General features: G+C 30.9%; 1 protein-coding gene across 3 annotated transcripts; it reads left to right on the top strand.

Moving 5' to 3' along the window:
* Positions 1-8162: 8162 nt before the first annotated feature.
* LOC102617097 (uncharacterized) lies at positions 8163-14631 on the top strand. Of its 3 annotated transcripts, none has more exons than XM_006480666.4 (5): positions 8163-8687; positions 9420-9508; positions 9697-11697; positions 12244-12424; positions 13773-14631. In XM_006480666.4, exons 1-5 carry the CDS (start codon positions 8612-8614, stop codon positions 14393-14395), a joined length of 2970 nt encoding a protein of 989 aa, XP_006480729.1. In that variant the 5' UTR covers positions 8163-8611; the 3' UTR covers positions 14396-14631. The 3 variants fall into 3 exon arrangements, with proteins under 3 accessions (XP_006480729.1, XP_024955946.1, XP_024955945.1); XM_025100177.2 differs by lacking the exon at positions 8163-8687 and adding an exon at positions 8724-9324; XM_025100178.2 differs by lacking the exon at positions 9420-9508.
* Positions 14632-20763: the final 6132 nt, after the last annotated feature.

The following is a 20763-nucleotide window of genomic DNA, read 5'->3' as shown; positions in this document are numbered from 1 at the left end:
TAGGTCAGAGTTAATTATGTATTATGGCTGAGTGTAGGGACTCATGTGTTAATACAAAGTTATCTAATGTATTATAGGCTAAAATAACATAATTAAAGGTTATACTTATCCATAATATACTACTGCATAAGGTGCAATAAATTAGACTCATTAATCTATACAAGATGTAATAAATTAGACTCATTAATATAATACATATTTGATAACACAATAAAGGGTCTATCAAAATTACTACTTAATATTTGACATTAGTAATGTATTAATCTTCTAAAATATAAAATAATTAGAATGATTTATGCAATGAGAAATAAATATAATAGTTGTGTGATCAATTGAGGTATTGTAAATCTGTAATAGAGTATTGTAACCGATCTTATTGGATCTATTATATGGTAAAGCTTTGTGCTGTAGGATTTAATTAATAATATTATTACAGGAAATTAAGTCAAAAGCCAACTAATTAAAGCGAAAATATTGGTTATCCCATCAAAACAAACATCCCAATAATTGCCCTAAAACTTGCTTCAATCGCAAACTTTAGTGCAATCATCGTGCATGCATGAATCTTGACATCTTGTTATTATTTTCTATTACGCATGGTAAAAGGGTTCCCATAAACTCACCGTTGTAACCGAAATTAACAGTAAAAAGACCAGAAATTAATTTAATTCGTGCCATGGCATTACAGGATTCACACAACAAGTTAAGGTCGCAGAAAGCTGTACGATTGGCACAACTCTACTATGATACATATTGATAGGGTGGATAACGAAAACGAATTGATAGGATAGATAGATACTAATAAGTATCGTTCTAACACTAAATAATATATAGTAAAAATAAAAAGATTTGGATCAATTTAATATTTAATATCTTAATAAAATTTATCTCGTTCCAACAAACTTTATTAAACTTACATTTATAATTTCTAATATATTGTATCCCATAAGTTTGTTACATCACAAGTAGTCATGTTAATCTTTTCTTTCTTTCTAATCTAAACAAAGACAATCAGACAAAGGGGCTGCGTCAACTTCATAACCTAAAGAAAACAAAGACAAACCCTAAAGATTTTACCTATACCTACTACCTAGTAGTAGTGCCTATACGTTTTCAATTTTTTTCTACTAACTTCTAAGGCTTCTATTATTATTACTCTGTTTGGTCTGTGTCGTTATCTTATCTTTCACTGCGGAAATCTTTGCACTCAATTTTAATCCTGAAAGAAAGCTCATCAAAGGTTGCATTACTTGGCTTGTAAAAGCAACAAAATAAGACAACTGTTAATTGTGAAAAAAAAGATGAAATTATGTAATTGGTTTGGCACTCTTACTCCTTAAGAGAGGTCAGGAGTTTAAGTCTCATTCTCGTATGAATTTATGACTTTAGCCAGCACTTTACTTTTTACGAGTCAATCCGGTACGAGCAGAGATTAATTTAAATTGTGCTACGAGCTTAAAAGTACATTCCACAATTGGGATCCACTCAAGACCACATCGTGGTTCAGACAATTAAAAAAAAACAAATAATTAAGAACAATGCCAGCACTGCACAGCTAGTTTTCTCACTTTAAGAAGTCACCCTCCTAAGGAAAAGGCTTTTGAAGTTAGGCATATTGGCAATTTGGGTTTGACAACAATTAATAGACGGATTCGTATTGGTTTAAACACTTTGTATCATTAAACCTTGTTTAGATGTATTAAGTAAAAATTTAAGATTAAAGGAATAGTGGTATTTTTTTTTTTTTGGGGTAAAGGCTGAGTTTCGATTAATAATTGTTTTAATTATCTTGAGTATAAGACCAATTTTTTGCCTTGCAAGGGTGGCCATATTTGGGAAGAGGAATAAAACTTGTCCTTTATGGTCGAGTCCTACCAAATTCAAATGTTTACGACATTTTACGTGCTGTTATTGTAAATTAGCATTATTTTATTGGATATCTATATATCCAAACCAGAATATTGCTTTACTAACAAATTGATATATAATCTTTTTTATTAAAAAATAATGGCAGTATTATCCCCGAGTAAATTATTACAATTTAGTTTTTTTTTTAAGAAAAGCCACAAAGCGCTTGAAAACATATTCAAATTAGGGTAAACTTCAGTTCACCCCCTACTTAAAGTAACAATCTTAATTTATTCCATAAAATATAAAAACATCATTTACCCCCATTTACTATTTTATATATATAGAGAGATAGAGAGAGAGAGAGAGAGAGAGAGAGCGAGTTACTCTCTTCAAAATAGCCCATAAAGATTCAGAAATATTCATTTATCTTCGTGATTTCTCCATTAAAGTCAACAACATAAAAGACATAATCGTATTTGAACAAATGTGATAACTATTTTTAGCCTAGAGTTACGCGACTAGCGTCATTCTTGATATGAATGTCAAATCAAAAGCAAGAAGGCAACCTTTCAACTATCCCTTAATTTTATAATGGGTATAAATCTAATCACTAATTTCTTACTTTTGTGAGGGTTGATTTTGGATTATCCGCTTACAAATTGACTATTTGTATTTGCCCCTTTAACTTTTCAAAATCTCTATTTACCTTTAATTTTTGTTAAGAAGAAAAAAAATCATCAATCCACTTTTATTTTTCTCTTATCTTTTGAATAAAAATAGGAATAACTTGAAGTATTAAAAAATAAAGAGGTAATTTAAAGATAGTCAATTTACATGGGGTTAATCTAAAATTTAGCCATTTTATAATAACTTATTGATTACTTGGAAAATATATAAATGGAAAAATGTAAAAAAAAAAAAAAACAACAAAGCAACTTTGCCTCTTAGCGTGAACTACCATCTTCCTCACAATCTAAAGAGAGAAATTTAGAAATAGAACATCAAGATATTGACAATAAACAAAGTGTTTTAGTTCTAAAGTATACATAAAAGTGATTATTGGAGAGTGCTTATTAGAAACAACAACCTTACAATGGTTGAGGTAAGGATTTCCATAAAAAGGTTTTAGTAAAATTTCATATAATATAGAACATTATTTAGTAACAAGGATATGTTGATATGATCAATTTATGTTGTTATTGTTATTATTTAAAAAACTAGATTAAACCCTAGTTTTTAGTGAATTTAGGGCTTTTTGTTTTAACATATCATTAACGAAATTTATGGTATTTATTTGAAAAGATAAGCTGTTAAAGACAACCAAGCATTTATATACTTGTATAATTTATCGGTATATATTGTTTTGAGTGGTTATTTTAACAAACATAACTATGGACTACCTTGCATGTTTAGGTTATTGATATTTTAGTTTTGTTTTTTTCATTTTGTGATATCATGGCTATGTTGGTATTGTTACTAATTTTAGTTATGAATATTTTTTTTTTTTTGTATTTCAGCTAAACTTAAAGGGTGAAATGCTTTGTAAACTTGTTGAATCTTTTAAGGTTCCCTTATTGACCCTAACTTTCTCAGTAGAGTTATTCTCATCAATGTTGCAATGAAAAGAATGGTTGAGAGAAATAGTTATGAAGATCAGATATTCATCATTGAACTTACATTGCTATGAAATTGAAAGAATGTTAAAATAGATAATGATCACGAGCTATATCAGATATGATACTTGTACAATGAGAAGAGGTATACAAAGATTGTGTTTGATATTCTCATAGCACTTAATGTGATAAATGTTATTAAGAGAATGTTGTTTTAAGATGATGTATAAAATGTTGTTGCTGGCCCTTATGTTGAACCTCATAGTATTTTATTTGTGTTTTAAAGGCAACCAATTGATAATGTTTAAGCAGAACAACAACAAAGTGGAACTGCTATTACAAAAAAAAAAAAAAAAAGAAGTTGTTGAGAAGAAATAGATTAACAAAATTCACAAACTATAGATTTTCCCAGCTTTCCATTTCAGAACCATAGACCACTATTGAACCTAATGCTAAAATGAAACCTAAACCTAAAGTACAAACCACAACTAAACTTAACACTATACTAGAACTTCAACCTAAAACACAAACTACAACTAAACCCAACATAACTAAGTCCTATATTGTCAACATCGATTAGTATACATGTAACTGTGGGCTGTGACAAATCAATGGCTTACTTTGGAAGAATGTAATGCCTTCTACAAGTCACATAATGGTTGCTTATGAGAAAGATGTTGCTCTTTGATTTTTAAAGGATGCATTTTAGAGATGCTACTATGGCATTATTCATCTATTACCTAAAAAATCTAAATGACCACATATTAAAGTTGGTGAAATATAACCCCCAAATATTCAAAGACTACCTAGTAAACCCAAGACGTGCAGAAGAAGGGAGGCTGATGAACCACTAGCATATATAGGAAGGTTAACAATATGTTGTGCATATTGTGAAGGTATTAGTCATAATATAAATGACTGCCTTATTGATCCAACCAATGTGCATAAGAAGACTAAAAATGATTGGTCAGTTTCAAGATTCTTGAATTGTAGTTATTGTTAAGTACGTATAATGAAAACCCTTCTAGATCTATCTAGAAAAACCTACAACTAGATTGATAAGAACCCAAGAAAGCCAATATGATTAGAATTTAGATAAAAGATCTAAACCCTTGAGAAGCTAAGTCTGAAGAACCCGGATTGCTAAATAGGATGCCACAAATGTTAGCAACTCCTTAGATAAGTCTAAAGTTCTTTCAAGAACAAGTTAAGAAAATCCTCTCTATGGTATCAAACTCAAGATTGTCAAAGGTGCATTCAAAGAACATAAAAAAGTGTTTATATACGGTGGTTAATCATAATTTAACTTTAAAACATGAAAAAACCATAAAATTAAAACTCAGAGCCGCGTGGGCATTAGCTTGCAGAGCCATTGATATTAAATGGACCGTAACTGAGGCATATGATGTCGGATTTGGGTCCACAATATATCATTTCAAAGCTCTTGATGTAAGGAATGCAACTACAACTTTAGAATTGATTTTCTAGCTCTTTTCTACTTCAAAAATCATCATCTCCGATGCTCACCCCCTCGTTAGGTTGAATTAAGTATACCAAGGTTGGTTCCTCATCTTTCAAACCCATTTTGAATATTGGTCTCTTGTAAAGTAGCTTGAACAAATCCTTGTATTGCTTCTTTGATCTTCTTAACTCGTGCTCGAGCAAGTGGCCCTTTTGGAACAAGCAACGGATCGTTAATGCTTTGAGTACTCTAGATCACATTAACGCATATAAGGGAATTATGTAATATTAACAAAATTTACTGCATTGTGTTGAACAGAAACATAAGAAGAAATTGGCAGTAGCTTTAAGCTCATAAGCATCATTTGCAAGGGTTAACGCTGTTGGAAACTCAATGCCTAGTGGATTTGCATTATGTAATGTTTCATAAACTATAATAAAGTTAATATTTTTTAAATGAAATGCATATTTATTTACATTAGTTAAACTTGTGACTGATGGATGCATTATGAATAGTAGCAAAACCATCAGCTGATACTTCAACACCAAGGCTAAACTAATCAACGAGGGGTTCAACAACAAGTAGAGCACCAACAATAAAGAAAACATCAACAACAAAGAAAACATTAGCAACAAGTAGAGCGCAAGCAACAATGAATGCATCAATAATAAGAAATGCACCAGCAACAGGAAAAGAAGCTTTTGATACGTTTCTAATGCCATCTTCAATAGGTATTGTAATTAGGGAGGGGCAAATCTATAAAGGACACTCTATAATCCATCCTTGTTCAAATAATGAGAGATTTGAAGGGCAAAATAATAGTTCAAAGTAGCTTTAATTTTTTTTCTTTAAAACTTAGAGTTTTCTACTTACATGTAGAATATTAATTTTTCTGATATGCTAACTAGATCAATGCTTTGACTTTATGTTATAAAGAACTGCAATTACATTTAATGGCATGATGGTAGTAGTATCAAAATTTTATTGAGCCTTGAATATGAAAATTATGCTACTGATTTTGATATTTTGAAATCTGAATACTATATATATATATTGGTAAACTTTATAATATTGAGATGTAGTACGCGTGCTTTTGTCTTTTTGGATAATTAATTAGTAGGCTAAGTGAGTATTTTTTGGAGGTTGTTGCAGTTAATATTTGATCTATACATCACTTATTATAAAAGTCAAAAGACAAAATGTAATATGCTGCTGGTGAATATTGACTACAACAACATAAATGTAATATTTTAAACTCAAAATATATTTAATTGGATGTTACATATGAACTTTTTAGTTACATAGAAGTATTTCATTCAACCATTTCATTTCTATAACTTTTTGACCTTATACTTCAACTGTAAGCGACATGAAACATATACATCATACAAAGTGTCGGTATGACAAATTGATATACAACATCCTAATGATTGAATATGAGTTTGCAATAAGCTTATTAACCATCTTCAACATCTTCTTATCTTTAATTTTGGATCATCATCGCTTTCCAAACCCTCACTCAACTTTCCTAATCCTTTTATAATTACTTTATACTTATACATACTTAATCCCATCATTTGAAGAAGTTGCAGCATTTATCGTTGCATTTGTAGTTTAGCTTTGTAGGATTTGCAGCAGACTCTAAGATGTATATAAATGCACATTAACCACAATCTTTGCATGCTTTTTCATGAATTTGATCAACTTCCAATTAATCTCCAACTTCTTATCTTCATCTTCATTTTCGAAATCATACCTCTTCAAGATGACATACCTACTATTATTTATTGATATTTTGTTTTGGGTTTATGATTTCGCTAAGTATAAAGCTTGTTGGTACATGTATTTTATGAACTAAATTAATGATGGGTTTGAATATTACCCAAATTTCATTAATGCGCATCCCATTTACCATCATCATCTGAATGAAATGGAGATAAATTAAAATTTTTACACTTTTAGAGGATAAATTGAATATTGTCATTTTATCTTAGGGATGAATTGAAGTACCCTTCAATTTACATGCATCATTTATCTTGAAAATTTGTTTAATTAATTTTATTGTATTTAAAGAACATATTATATGAAGTTGATAGAATTTCATAATATTCACTTAATAGAGTGAAGAAACCAAATTTATGAAAGAAACCAAAGTTATGAAAGAAACAAACTTGAATCTTGAATCATTATTAAAAGAAAATATTAAAATGATATTCAATTTTATTTTTGAGAATACATTATTTTATGAGAAATTATATTCCAGTCTCTAAATTTTCATAATTTTTCAAATATATCCATGGTTAATTGCATCAAAATATATGTAGCCATTACGCGTGATATGTTATAAGCTAAGAATGCACTAGTGAGTTGTGCTTCTGCACAACAAGTATGGCAATGTACTACTTTTGTTAATCTACTACACAATTCCGAGGTTGATTTGTGGGGTTTTATGAAAATGTTTAAAGTGATTCTTAGAATAGATGAAATTGAGCTTTTTGTATTGGCGATAGTAGGCCGTTTGAAGTGTTATGGGAATAATTTTTTGTTCACAAATATAATGGATTTCCCAAGTCAAATTTTAAGCAGGGTTAAGAATATATGAATTCCTTATTATGATATGGTAATGTTAATTGTTGTGGATGACTTAATTTTCATTCTGGTGATGTTATTCAAGCTAAGAAAAAAATACTATGTTTTGATTTCTTAGAAATTTGTGATTTGACTTATCTCCATTAGAATTTAAAATGACTTTCTTACAGGCATTAACGAAAAGTAACGTAATAAAAAGAAAATATTCTTCGATTCATAGATTAGTGAAAAGTTGTTGTTCGGCATATTTTATTATTATTCGACACATTGTACGAACTTAAAATCTTATTGCCATTGTTTCGACAAAATTGGCTTTCTAATTCTGTATGTAGAAAAAAAGAAGCTATGGACCTGTTTAAAACTTATGGACAAACAATGTCGTTGCATGAGAAACAATAAAGTGTAGGGATCTAAATGCTATAAACTAATTTTATTTTTCCCGTTTCTTAATTCTTACCGGAGGTGGTGGAGCGTGAAAATTTAAAACTTGGATTCGACCACAAGCCGGAAGCGGAGTTGACGTGACATGACTAAGAAAGCGACACGTGTAGTATACGGCACGGCCGCATGGAAATTGACTCAAACACACCACTTGCCCGCGCAGCGCCTTGGTCCTGTGTCAGATGCTATAGGTATTTGAATGTTCAAAAACAACAAGCCGTCAAGTCAAGCCCCACACAATTTACACACACACACACACACTCGAAAATATTTTCTCTCTCTTTCTCCCTCACTTTCTCTCACACCAAACACATTTTTCATTTTCCATTTTTCATATCCTCACTGTTCTAACGGAGCTCTCTCTCTTTCTCTCTTTACATTACGGCGTCCCGTTTAGAGCTTAGCTACAACACTCACGCACTAGCTCCGTGTAATCTCTTTCTTTTCTTTTGTTCAAGATCTGGCAACGAAGATTTTAAATATTTTTGGAAAATTAGCTGAAAAGTAATACTTACAATGCATGATCTTCTCGGATCCTTCCTTTTGTTCCGAGACTTTCGATCTAGATTTCTTCCGCATTACGTGTTCGTTTTCTGAAAAAAAATCAAAAATATTATATTTCTAGATATTATTATTAGTTCTTTAATGAGTGCAAATGGAGACGTTTCAGCGACGGAGGTCAAAGATTACGAGCCTCACTGGTGATTTGCTTCAACCTGCATTCCAAGAAGGTCAGTGCTTTTTCTCTCTTGTTTCAAGTTATCTTGTTTGGTACCCGAGAAAATCGAGTAAAAAAAAAAGTTAAACATTTGCAAAATGTCTTGTCCTTTTTATTATTTGTTTAATATATATATTTTTAAATTGCATTTGCTTTCAGCAAAACATAGCAAGTCCCTCTTTTCAATTATTGAGCTGAATTCGGTGGAAGATTTTGTGAAATTTGGTTTAAGATATCAAAGTTTACAAATTAATATTTCAAATTATTTATCTAGTAATATTTCTTTTTGAATTTTCTTGGCAACCAAACAGACTTTTCCCTTCCTCCTTTTCTGGCTTTATCATCTTGCAGTTGTGTGCAACGTAGAGGTTGACAGCTTAAGTTTAAATTTTGGCTTTGCTTCTACTTTTGATAAAGTAATGTTTTTTTTTTTTTTTTTACTGCTTCTTGACTTTCGTGTAGTGGCATCGGCATGATTTGGTTTGTTTCTTTAATAAATTCTATGGTTATGATGTGATATAATTGCAATCATTTGCCCACTGTTTTCTCTTAAAAGTGTTTCTCTTTCATTTATGCAATTACTTCTCTCCGAATTATTGTTTCATTTGCTTATATATATATATTGTTAATGGACAATTTTTTCATTCAAGGTTAGTATTAAATTTTACTATATATAATTCACGCCTTTCCATTTATTTAGTTCTGGGATAGCAATCCTAATGTTGTGATAGGGGTTCGTCTCCAGGAAACAGGCAGGTACTAAACAAGAGAAATTTTCCGAAATTGGCCTCTGATTCTAGTTCCTGCAGTAGTGATACTACAGATGACGATTCGGTGCGCTGATGTTCCTGTTTTCTGTTCATTAATCATTTGCTTCTGATTTACTCCTATGTTCCTTTTCAAAAATCAAGTGATACACAATCCTGTTTTGTCACTTCTTCAGCCTCTATTATATAAGAACCTGTCATATTGTTTTAAGTAATAGACGGACAACTGTAAACGTATGTATTTGATCCTTGTAGTTGATGTTTGATTTCGGGAGGAGATCTTCGAAACAAGCAGTGAGAACACCAATGAAGAAGTTGTTGGCCAAAGAGATGTCAAGGGAAACTGAATCCAAGAGAAGATCACCTAGCGTTATTGCGCGATTGATGGGTTTCGATGGACTTCCAGCTACACAAGCTGCTCATAAACAACATAAAAGATCTGCGGAGAATAATCAACCTTGGACAGCTTCGGCAGAGAAAGCTCAAAGGAGTACCACATCTTCTGGCCGCCGATCTTTCAGGAAAAGCTCAAAGGAGGAGCAAGAATTTAAAGATGTGTTTGAAGTTTTAGATGCATCAAAGATGGAGACTTGTAGCAAACAGGAGAGCACAAACTCAAAGCTTTCTGAGGCTGAGATGGTTTTTATTAGGCAGAAATTCATGGAGGCAAAGCGTCTTTCGACTGACGAAAGGTTTCAGGATTCAAAGGAATTCCAAGATGCACTTGAGGTGCTAGACTCCAATAAGGATCTTCTGTTGAAATTTCTTCAACAACCGGATTCATTGTTCACAAAGCATCTGCATGATCTAGGTGCCTCTTCCCAGTCCCATTGTGGTCATATATCAGCAATGACGCCATCACTTGCTCGACAGTGCGAGAGCAGTGATGTGGGTTGGAAAGCAGAGAGAGGAACTCAATGTAAGAATCAACGCAAATCTTCTCAGGAACATCCTGATGGTCTTTCCAGTCACTCTTCAAGTGGACATGCTGCTCAGAGTTTGAATAAACCAGCAATAGTTCAATTAGAAGGGAAAGAAGACCATTCTGTTCTCCCTACAAGAATTGTTGTTTTGAAACCAAACGTTGGAAGGGTGCAGGCTGCTGCTAGAACTGTTTCATCACCACGTTCTTCTCATGGTTATCCATCGGATTCTAGGAAGCACACAGAACTTCCAGGTCCAGGCATGGAAAATAGAGAGCCAGAAACGTGGGAGAAGAAGAAGTTTCCTGATGATGTAGGTTTTTCAAGACATAAGTCCAGAGAATCAAGAGAACTAGCCAAGGAAATCACTAGGCAGATGAGAGATAATTTAAGCAGTGTTTCCATGAAGTTTTCAAGTACTGGATTTAAAGGATATGCAGGGGATGAGAGTTCAAGTAATTTTTCTGGGAATGAGTCTGCAAATGAATTGGAAATTAAAACAATGACTTCCAAAGATGGCTTTATCAGGCACCGCAGATCCAGATCTTCTTCATCCCATTCTTCAGAATCATCTGTGAGTAGAGAGGCCAAGAAGAGACTATCGGAGAGGTGGAAAATGTCTCATAAGTCGCAGGAACTGGGTGTGATTAATAGGGGTAACACCTTGGGTGAAATGCTTGCCATGTCTGACAGGGAAGTGAGGCCTGCAAATGTGGATACTCTGATTGGTCAGGAAGGATTCTGTGACAGACGTGATGGCAATAATGGACCGACCAGGTGGGTTGAACCTTTGGGTATTAGCAGTAGGGATGGCTGGAAGGATGGTCGTATTAGTACTCTAACAAGATCAAGATCTCTTCCTACTTCTTCTACCCTTGCAAGTCCTAAAACAAGCATGCGCTATGAATCTCTTCGTGATGACCGCTACATAATACCAAAGGAAACCATAAAGCGTGAAAGAGGCAAGGCAGTGAAGGGAAATTTCAACCAGAGAGAGGGTTCGTCTAGTAGAAGCTCAAAAGCCAGTCGTAGGAAATATCTGTCTTCCCAGTGTACAAGTAGAGAGAGTAATATCACATCACCAGATACTCATTTCACCCTTAATCAAGTTGAGAGCAACATTAAAGAGTATGACCCATCTGAAGAAAGTTTTATGGTTTTGGAGTCCTCCCCGAGTATAGTTATGGAAACAAATTCAGTTCTCGAGAATGTTTTGCATGTGGAACATGACAATACAATCATATCTTCTCGATTGCCAAATCCAGAATTCTCTTCTCCTTTGTTGCTAAATGCTGATTCGTCAACTGGTGACTTGGATATTTCAAGTTCAAAGGTGGGGATTTGAAAACTTCCGAATGATTTTAATATTTCAAGTAAATAATTATTGCAGCAATAAAGTTTTGGTAGTTTATTCCTTTCAAATCCCATGAATTGTGATAAACTAATGACAACCTTGAATGTCATCTTTTCTATTCGTGCATTAAAATGGTAACGGTTAACTACATTTCGGTCCTTCATCAGCAATCATGGACAGACCATTAGCTGTGTGCTTGCTTTTGTCTGCTCCTGGACTATGCATAAGCATTAATATTAGATTTTAGAAATCTGGATTCATAGAATAATGATTACCACAGATTTCTTTCCTTTGCTTTCAGATTTCTGATGCCAATAATATTAAGAAATTATCCTCTTTCTCTCCCTCGCAGATCATAAACACTTAGCATATTTGTTTAGATACTTTTAAGATACATCCTTCAGACTTTACATAATTATCTATTTCATTTCTTCAATGATGGAAGTTGAAATATTTTATTAGTTAAACTATTTAAATCTTTGTTGAATGAATTTCTCATAATTTAAGTCTTTCTCAATATTCCAGGAACCATCAGCTGGATCATCAAAGGAAGTGCCTTTGCATCAAACCATATCTGAAATAGAATCTCCAGCAAGATCTAAGGAAGCCGATCAGCCAAGTCCAGTTTCAATATTAGAAGCTCCTTTTGTAGACGATTTGTCATGTGGTTCTGAATACTTTGAGAGCGTCAGTGCTGATCTCCATGGTAAGCTTAAAAAATCTGTTACTTCACTTATTTATCCGAAGTAGTGTCTACACCCATCTCGACATTGCAATGATTACATTTCAATTTCCATAGGCTTAATAGATATAAACTTTCATTTAGGTTCTCCTTTTTCTAAAATGATTATGAAGCTGCTAACTATTAGACCTTCTGATCTGACAATTTAACACCACTTCTATTTCTCCTTTTCCATTATTTGGAATCTTGCTTCTTTTTCATTTTTGAGTTATTTTAGATAGTTAGGATCAGATGATGCATTGGGTACAAAGCTTTTCTTGAAATATCATACAGAATAAACAGATTAAATATTAATATCATAGGCAATGACTTATGACTAATAAAAACTTCAAATCAAGACACATGGAAGAAATGACAAAAGTAATGACTATTAAGGGTCTTAAGACATCCGCAAAATACATAAAAATGCTGACAGAACCAATAGCTTTTTCTTTTTATATATTTTTTTTCCTTGTTAATTTACCTATGGTAGCTGATTACAGCAATTTCCCAAGTACCTTTAAAATTCCTGAGAAAAGGAAAACCATGGGCTGTGGTCTGATCTCCTGAGGGCAGCTTAGAATCCATACTTATTTCCTTTTTTTAGAGAAGTAACAATTGGAATTACAAGAAGCATGTCAAAGTAAAATCACAGTAAACTACATCTATATTATCCATTTCGAATCAGCGTTATTCAAAGTATCTAGAGCATTTTTACAATTCTCTACCCTTTTTTGTTGCCATTATGGATCAAGTAATAATTATAACCAATGACCATACAAGAAAATAAAAAGATATGAGATTTATTAAAATGGCAGGATTGGTTTCTCATGTCCAAAACCTCTTCCCGTTGATATTCAATCAGGCTTTGTTAAAGAAACTGCTAGCTAGAGAAAGCATAGGTTTAATGTTTAGTAAAGATTTATCAAATCCTATAGTCATGTTGTTTCTTACTTGAACATGTATGTATGGTGTACTGCTGCCGTTGTAATGCTGCAGTTTTGGATTGGGTTTAATTACTTTTTGGATGATATTTGAATAAAGAGTAATGATACAGCCACAAACTCTTGTACAAACCTATTTTGTACAAACTGATGTGGCATGATAAGATTGGTTGAATTAAATATCACTTGGCCCACATGATTTGTTTTTATTAATTTATATTTTCATTCAACCAATGATATCATGCCACGTCAGTTTGTACAAAATAAGTTTGTACAAGAGTTTGTGGCTGTATCATTACTCTTGAATAAATTATGAGGGAATGCATGTAGTTTTTTGGTGGCCCTGTTTCCTTGCTCTTAATTTTTCTTTTTCCATTTTGTGGTCCCAGGTCTTCGAATGCAACTTCAACTACTGAAGTTGGACAAATTGGAGTCGGAGGCATTTACAGAGGGAACTATGCATATTTCAAGCGATGAAGATGAAGAGGAAAGATCTGTTGGAGTTACAGATGAGAAGAGCATATTAAAAGCTGAAGAGAACTGGGAACATTCGTATGTAGCTGATATCTTAATCCACTCTGGTATCAAAGATGTTAACCCGGAGATGTTTGTGACGACATGCTATTCTCCAGAATGCCCTGTGAGCCCCTCGGTGTTTGAAGAACTTGAAAAGAAGTATTCTAATCTGAATTCTTTGCCAAGATCAGAAAGGAAACTACTGTTTGATTGTATAAATGCTCAGCTCGTGGAAATTCACCAGCGATTTATAGATCCACTCCCGTGGGTGAGGACTACGATTAGGGTGAAGCCTAAATGGAACGAGAATGGGCTCCTAGACAACCTGCGCACATTTCTGATCAGCAAACATAAGAAAGTCGACAAAGATGCAGGCGAGAACGTGCTGGCAAGAGAGTTGCAGTGGCTGGATACAGCAGACGACATTGATGTAATAGGTAAGGAAATTGAAATACTACTGATAGATGAGCTAGTAGCAGATGTAGTGGCAACGTAAACATAAAAGTTGTTTTTGTTGTAGGAAGCTTAGTTACATATATATACACAAATGAAGTGATGGAATGATCATTTCGTTTGGAGGTAAATAAAATGAGTCAATATATTTGCATTAAAATGAAAAATCACAAAGCCATCCTACGAAGAGACAGATGACGATTACGATGCTTCTAATTCTGTAAATGAAAATCTATTTTACTGAACCAGCATTTAAATTTTTTATTCTTGTTTGATTAATTTATAATGCAGCTGTCATTTTTTTTTTTATAGTTTTGGAAAAATGAAATTAGAAACCAACTTCCAAATATTATTTAGGAATCAGTTTCAATTATGTTAATAATTCTGTCTCTAGCTGTCAAATTCTGGTCACCAAGGAGTCGAAGATCCGAGTAATTTTTTTAATCGAATTACAAACACTAATCCGGCGATGATTTTTTTTTTTTTTTGAATATATTTTCTGCTAAGAAAAATCCTGTACTTTTTATAAAATACGGGAAGATTTTTAACAATACAATGTTGTAAATGTACTCTTTTATCATTTTGAAATTTTTAACAGCGTTGTAAAATTGGGATCTTGAAATTCATCTTTGAAATGATTAGTAAAAGAGACACAGATTTGAGCTAGTCAGTTCAAATCAGCTTAAAGATGTTAATTTACGTCTGTGTCGTGTTCTATGTTGGTGTATGCATTGTTTTTCAAGTAATTTGTCTGCAGTGACAAATAAAATAGACCTATTAAAACTATGCCTTATCAAACCCTCGATAGCCCAAACATGTTTCATTATTCCATACTAAATCATTACAATTTATTTGTACGTGCTGCTGCATATTGACAACCGGAGACTATAAATATGACAAACGGGAGGCATTTATCACCACTTAAAAACTTAATTATTCGGTAGTATCGGACCTTCCGGTGGCCAACGGGTAGATGGTCCCGACGGAGGAACCGGCACGCCCTTCGGCAGTTTCCCGAAATTCAGATCTCTAGAAAACGAGTAATAGCCGGAAGGCAAACGAGGAATAGTTGCACCCTTAGGTAGCAGCAGCACTCTGGCATCAGCTCGGGAGAAGGTAAAGCCAAAAGCTAATGCCATCATAAAACCAATAAACACAAGCTTCTTTCCCGTTATCTCCATCCTCTTCTTCTTTATGAGATTTTGTTATATATATCTTTTGTAGCCTTGGCGATACCCTTTTTTTATAGTACAATTTGGACACTCGGAATAGGTAAGTAATCTGACAATTGACTAAATTATTGCAAAATGAGTAACAAAATCGAATTACATTCTAGCAATACTTAATTATATATTCTGAATCAATGTCATTTACTCGGTGAAGAATTTGATCCATATTCTTTGAACCTAGAAATACTGAAATAGCAAGCATTCCATTTTTTTTCTTTCTTAGTTATGTCCTCAATGAAATTGCATGATCAAGCACTTACCTTAATACTAAACTACGATTAAGATTTGATTACTTATATATTTTTATCTAATAACTACTAATCACAACTTTCCAACAATTCATTATATAGAGGAAAATAGTTATATTTTTTTGTAAAAAATATTAAGCTAAATGAGTAACAAATCAATTTTCATAATAGCATATTTATCTTTAGAGATGGCTAATGTGCCGGCCTAACACAGCCCATCAGCAGGCCCATAGATACAGCCTACTGAGTTGATAGGTTAGCCCACTTGTGTCTAGCAAGAGGCCCATTTCTTTTTATTTTGCTTTTCCAAATTGAGTAGGGTTGCTACTTTTATTATATATATATAAACAAATTTAGAGTAATAAATCAATTTTCATAGTAGCATACATTATCTTTAGAGATGGCCAATGTGCTAGGCTGACACGATCGACCATAAGGGGATGTAAGGCGTTAGGAACAACTTGCTGAGTTGTTGGGCAGTAACATGCCTAAGTTTTTAGGAGACCGATCCACTTGTGCGTAGAAAGAGCCCATTTTGTTTTCTTATTTTTCCAAAATTGAGTTGGTTTCTACTTTTATTATATAAAAAACATTACAAATTTCACAACCTGGGTATTGAACCCAAGTTCTTTAACACTTTAATACTTTAATCACTAAGCCAAAGCCAATTAATGATTTTGTAATTTAAGCAAATATTTAAATAGAGTACAGAAATTAAAAATGAGTCAAATTAATATATTTTCCATTAACTTTTATTAGAAGGGGATTAATTCATTAAATTCAAGTATATTAAAGATAAATTTTCACATTTGCATAACATAACTACAATAATAGTACGAAAACTTAACAAGCAACATTACACTTTCTTATAAAAAAAAATTCAATTCAAATGTAGTTAATAACTAATTAATTTGTAATTTAAAATAGCATAAAGTTAATGAATAATACAAACTCGACTCAATTGGAATGGAATATAATATAATTAGATTTAATGTTTTTCAATTCAATCGCATTTATTTAAAGAATATATTAGTGTAATTCAATTAAAATTAAGGTGGTTTTTTTGGTCTAAAATTTGAATAAACTTGAATTAGTTTAAATTTTTAATAGAGTTGAATGTCTGAATCTAGATGATATGTTTTTTTTTTTCATCTGAAAAGTTAAAATAAATATTAAATTTTTTTAACTTAAAAAATTTGAAAACTTGTATTTCTACATTTGTGCCTTGCAAATTATAAATATTAAACAAATAATAAATATCTCAAAGAATATCAATAAAATAATATATGATCATAACATAAATTATATTCAATTGAATACAATCCTTTAATATTCTAAATTGGTATATATTAATCAATTTTATTGTAGTTTATGATGTTTTATATGAAAAAATTCATAAAAATTATGAAGACAAATAATGCTAATTTAAAGAAAATAAAAAGATAATAATAATAGTCTACCACTATATCATCACAAGTTATAAAGATGAGAAATAATGCTAATTATTAAAATTTATTTAGGAAAAGATGAAAATTAATTAATTGCATAAGGATTTTTTGGAGAATATCTTTTAATGAGATCATTCAAAATTTTTATATTAAGGAAAAAGTTAAAAAAAGGGCTTATAACTTAATGATTTGATTACTGAAAATTTAATTAAGTTAAAAAAATAAATGGACATAATGACATAACTTATTAAAATTTAGTCAATTAAATCATTAAGTAAAAAAAAAAAAGAGAAAAAAAACAGCCCCTAAGTCGTACCTTGACTCTTCTCAAATCATGCCAGACTCTAAAGTCACGTGCCGTTTCTATACCATGCCTCATGTTGCCCAGCTTGTTGGCCATCTCTACTTATCTTTTAGGATTTATTGTCTGCTATAATTTTTATTTTATTTTTCAAAAGAAATTAATACAAGTAATCGATGGGGAGGGAAAGTTCGAAGATTTATAATCATATAGTTAAGCCTCTCCCGATACTGTTCATATTTTAAAACTTGAATTTTGGTGCTTAATATAGAATTTTCGCTATTCATTGTAATTAATTAAGGAAATAATCAAACTTCGTTTCGAAATATTGCAGCTAAATTTGTGAAAAATCAAAATTTCGTACGAGCATAATTAGTTGGAATCAATATCATTGTGTTCTGTGAAGATTGAGATCATATAAAATCTGCAAAAATCTTAAAATGAAATTGATAAAATGTTGAATACCGATTACCGACTTTGTTTATGATTACTTAAATTTTGTGGTTTGGGTCAAAGGGGTCGGAAGGTAGTCAGGCACATGGGGTAGTTAGAAAGAGGAATGATGGATCACAATTTTATGTAAATTTATTTATTTCAAATGAATGACATAATTGCATTGGTTAAGATAAATCATATGAATTATGGGGTACTTTATCTAATCATTACAGTAATGGTAGATAATTTTATATAAAGTTTATGACTCTAATATTATGAGGTTAGAAGTATTAAATTTTATGATCGTCTTCGGTGCACCACCATTGGGCCAGTGGTTACACACGGATACATGAAGAACCTAACACATTGTATTGCATTAACCATATTGCATTATAATATATTGCATTGAGATGCATTGCATTAAGTTGTAATACAATACTATGTTTAGTGTAATATGGACTGTATTATAGAAAATAGTATGATTTTATATTAATATTACAATTAAATTAGTATTATTTAAATTTATTATTATTATAAGATTTTATTATTAAGAGTTGAACTATTGGCACCCCTTCATTAATCTCATAAAACCCCTGTTATATTACAATTACATTTAAAGATAAATATAAATAGAATTAAGCCATTTATATTTTCTCTCTCTCTTCAATTTTATTTTGCTTGCAAAATATAAATTTTTTTATCATCAAATTAATCTGAATTTATGAAGTAATCCTCTAAGTCAAAACAAAATTTTTGCAACAAACATAATAACTTAATTAAGATACAACATAGTGGAAAATAAAGAAAACAAAATTTTATCTCGCTGCAAATAATTTTTTAAAAATTCTCAAACTAATTGTTGAACCCAAAATTTGTAGGTAGGATAAAATTATATTAAACTCATTAAATATCATTATTTTCTAACTATAATGTTTTTCTTACTTTTTCTTTTAGATTTTTTTCTTTGGAAATTAAATAATAAAGAAAGTTTGAAGAGAGGAATACAAATATTAAGACTAAACCAATGAGAAAATTATTAGAAACTGAAAAATTCATAAATGAAAAGAACATTCATTTAGAAACAATGAGAAAATTATTAGAAACTGAAAAATTCATAAACGAAAAGAACATTCATTTGGAAAAAAGGGCACTTTTGGTATTAAATGAAATATAATTTAAAAAGGAGTTTCAATAGGATTTTGGAGGGGTGCTAATAGTCCGACTCTATTATTAATTAATACTTAATTTTCACAATATAAAAATGATTTAATAATATACTACTATTATATAATAAAATATTACAATATTATGTTATATTATGAAGAATATTACATTATAATATAATTTATTTCTATAAATTAGTTATTATAATACATTATAATCATATTATAATATAGTATAATTTAATATTATATTGTCTTAAAATATAATACTATATAATCATATTATAAAAGATTAATTAAATTATATTTTCGGACAATATAATGTTAAATTATAAATTTATTTTTAAATTTAATATTTTAGTAAATAATAAATGATTAAATAAAATTAAAATATATTTAATGTATTTTAAATAAAAATGTTAAAATAATTTTATGTAATGAAAGTAAAATAATGTATTATCACATATTTATTAAATATTTAGGTTTATTACTATTTTATATTATTATTGAAATTAAATTTGTATTTAAATATAAATATAAATTAGTATGTACTAAATTTAAAATTATTATTTTTATTAAATAATAAAAGTTAAATGATTATATTTCAAATATAAATAATATTTAAATGCAATACAATGTAAACCCTACCAACTCCATGAGTTTAATTAGATTATACATCTTTTATTGTATTAGTCCCCTTTTTAATGTAGTGCAATGCAATTAAAAATTACTGTCAAATATAGGTTAGTATAAGAATAATATTTTAATGCAATATAATACAATAAAATACAAGTTGTCAAAACCATCTAATTGTACACATTGTAAGTGAAACTTTAGTATTGTAGATAGAGTATTGGAACAACAATTTTTGAGATGGAGTCGTGCCTTCATATGGGCAATTACATCGCACTTACGTGTTTGAATTTGAAAAAGTAACTTCCATTAACTCTTTTGAAGTTATTTGTTAAAATTTGGACATGTAAGCTGTTGTCTCTCGTAACTCGTAAGGGACACATACCCTCTAAGCAGAATATACGGGATTCATGGTGTATCAACTTTGTGATACATCCTGTAAAGATCATTTGAGGGATACATAATGAATTAATCCCCTACTTTTCAATAATTCGAATTCAGGCAGCAAGTCAAATAAAACTATTTAAAAACCACTCAACTAGACTCTTGGGCTAATTGTGAAAGTATTTAAATACAGAAAGTGGAACAATTGACGTAATTAGGTACTAGGAGTCACATAAACAATCACAAGACAACTAATTGTATGGTAAATTATGAAACATGAAAGATGGATGATTACGAGGCTTGATTGGAGGGATTAATACTTTAGAGTAAGGATATAGCTACAAACTCTTGTACAAATTTATTTTGTAGAAACTGATGTGGCATGATAAAATTGGTTGAATTAAATATCTCTTGACCCATATGATTTATTTCTATTATTTTATATTTTCATTCAACTAATGAATTAATGACACATCAGTTTGTATAAGATAAGTTTATACAAAAGTTTGTAACTGTATCATCACTCAATACTTTATATAGGAATATCCTTAGCAGTTAATTACTGGCGAA

This window comes from Citrus sinensis, chromosome 6 (genome assembly GCF_022201045.2).
Source record: "Citrus sinensis cultivar Valencia sweet orange chromosome 6, DVS_A1.0, whole genome shotgun sequence".
NCBI lineage: Eukaryota > Viridiplantae > Streptophyta > Magnoliopsida > Sapindales > Rutaceae > Citrus > Citrus sinensis.
Note: the sequence above shows the minus strand (reverse complement) of the source record. Positions and strands in the feature narration are given on the sequence as shown.

What these genes read in the sequence shown, in the direction of transcription:
- LOC102617097 (XM_006480666.4), top strand. Translation starts at nt 8,612, where the DNA reads ATGGAGACGTTTCAGCGACGGAGGTCAAAGATTACGAGCCTCACTGGT. An exon ending in TCAACCTGCATTCCAAGAAG is followed by an intron (nt 8,688 to 9,419) that starts GTCAGTGCTTTT and finishes GTTCGTCTCCAG; the next exon opens with GAAACAGGCAGGTACTAAAC. An exon ending in TGGATATTTCAAGTTCAAAG is followed by an intron (nt 11,698 to 12,243) that starts GTGGGGATTTGA and finishes TCAATATTCCAG; the next exon opens with GAACCATCAGCTGGATCATC.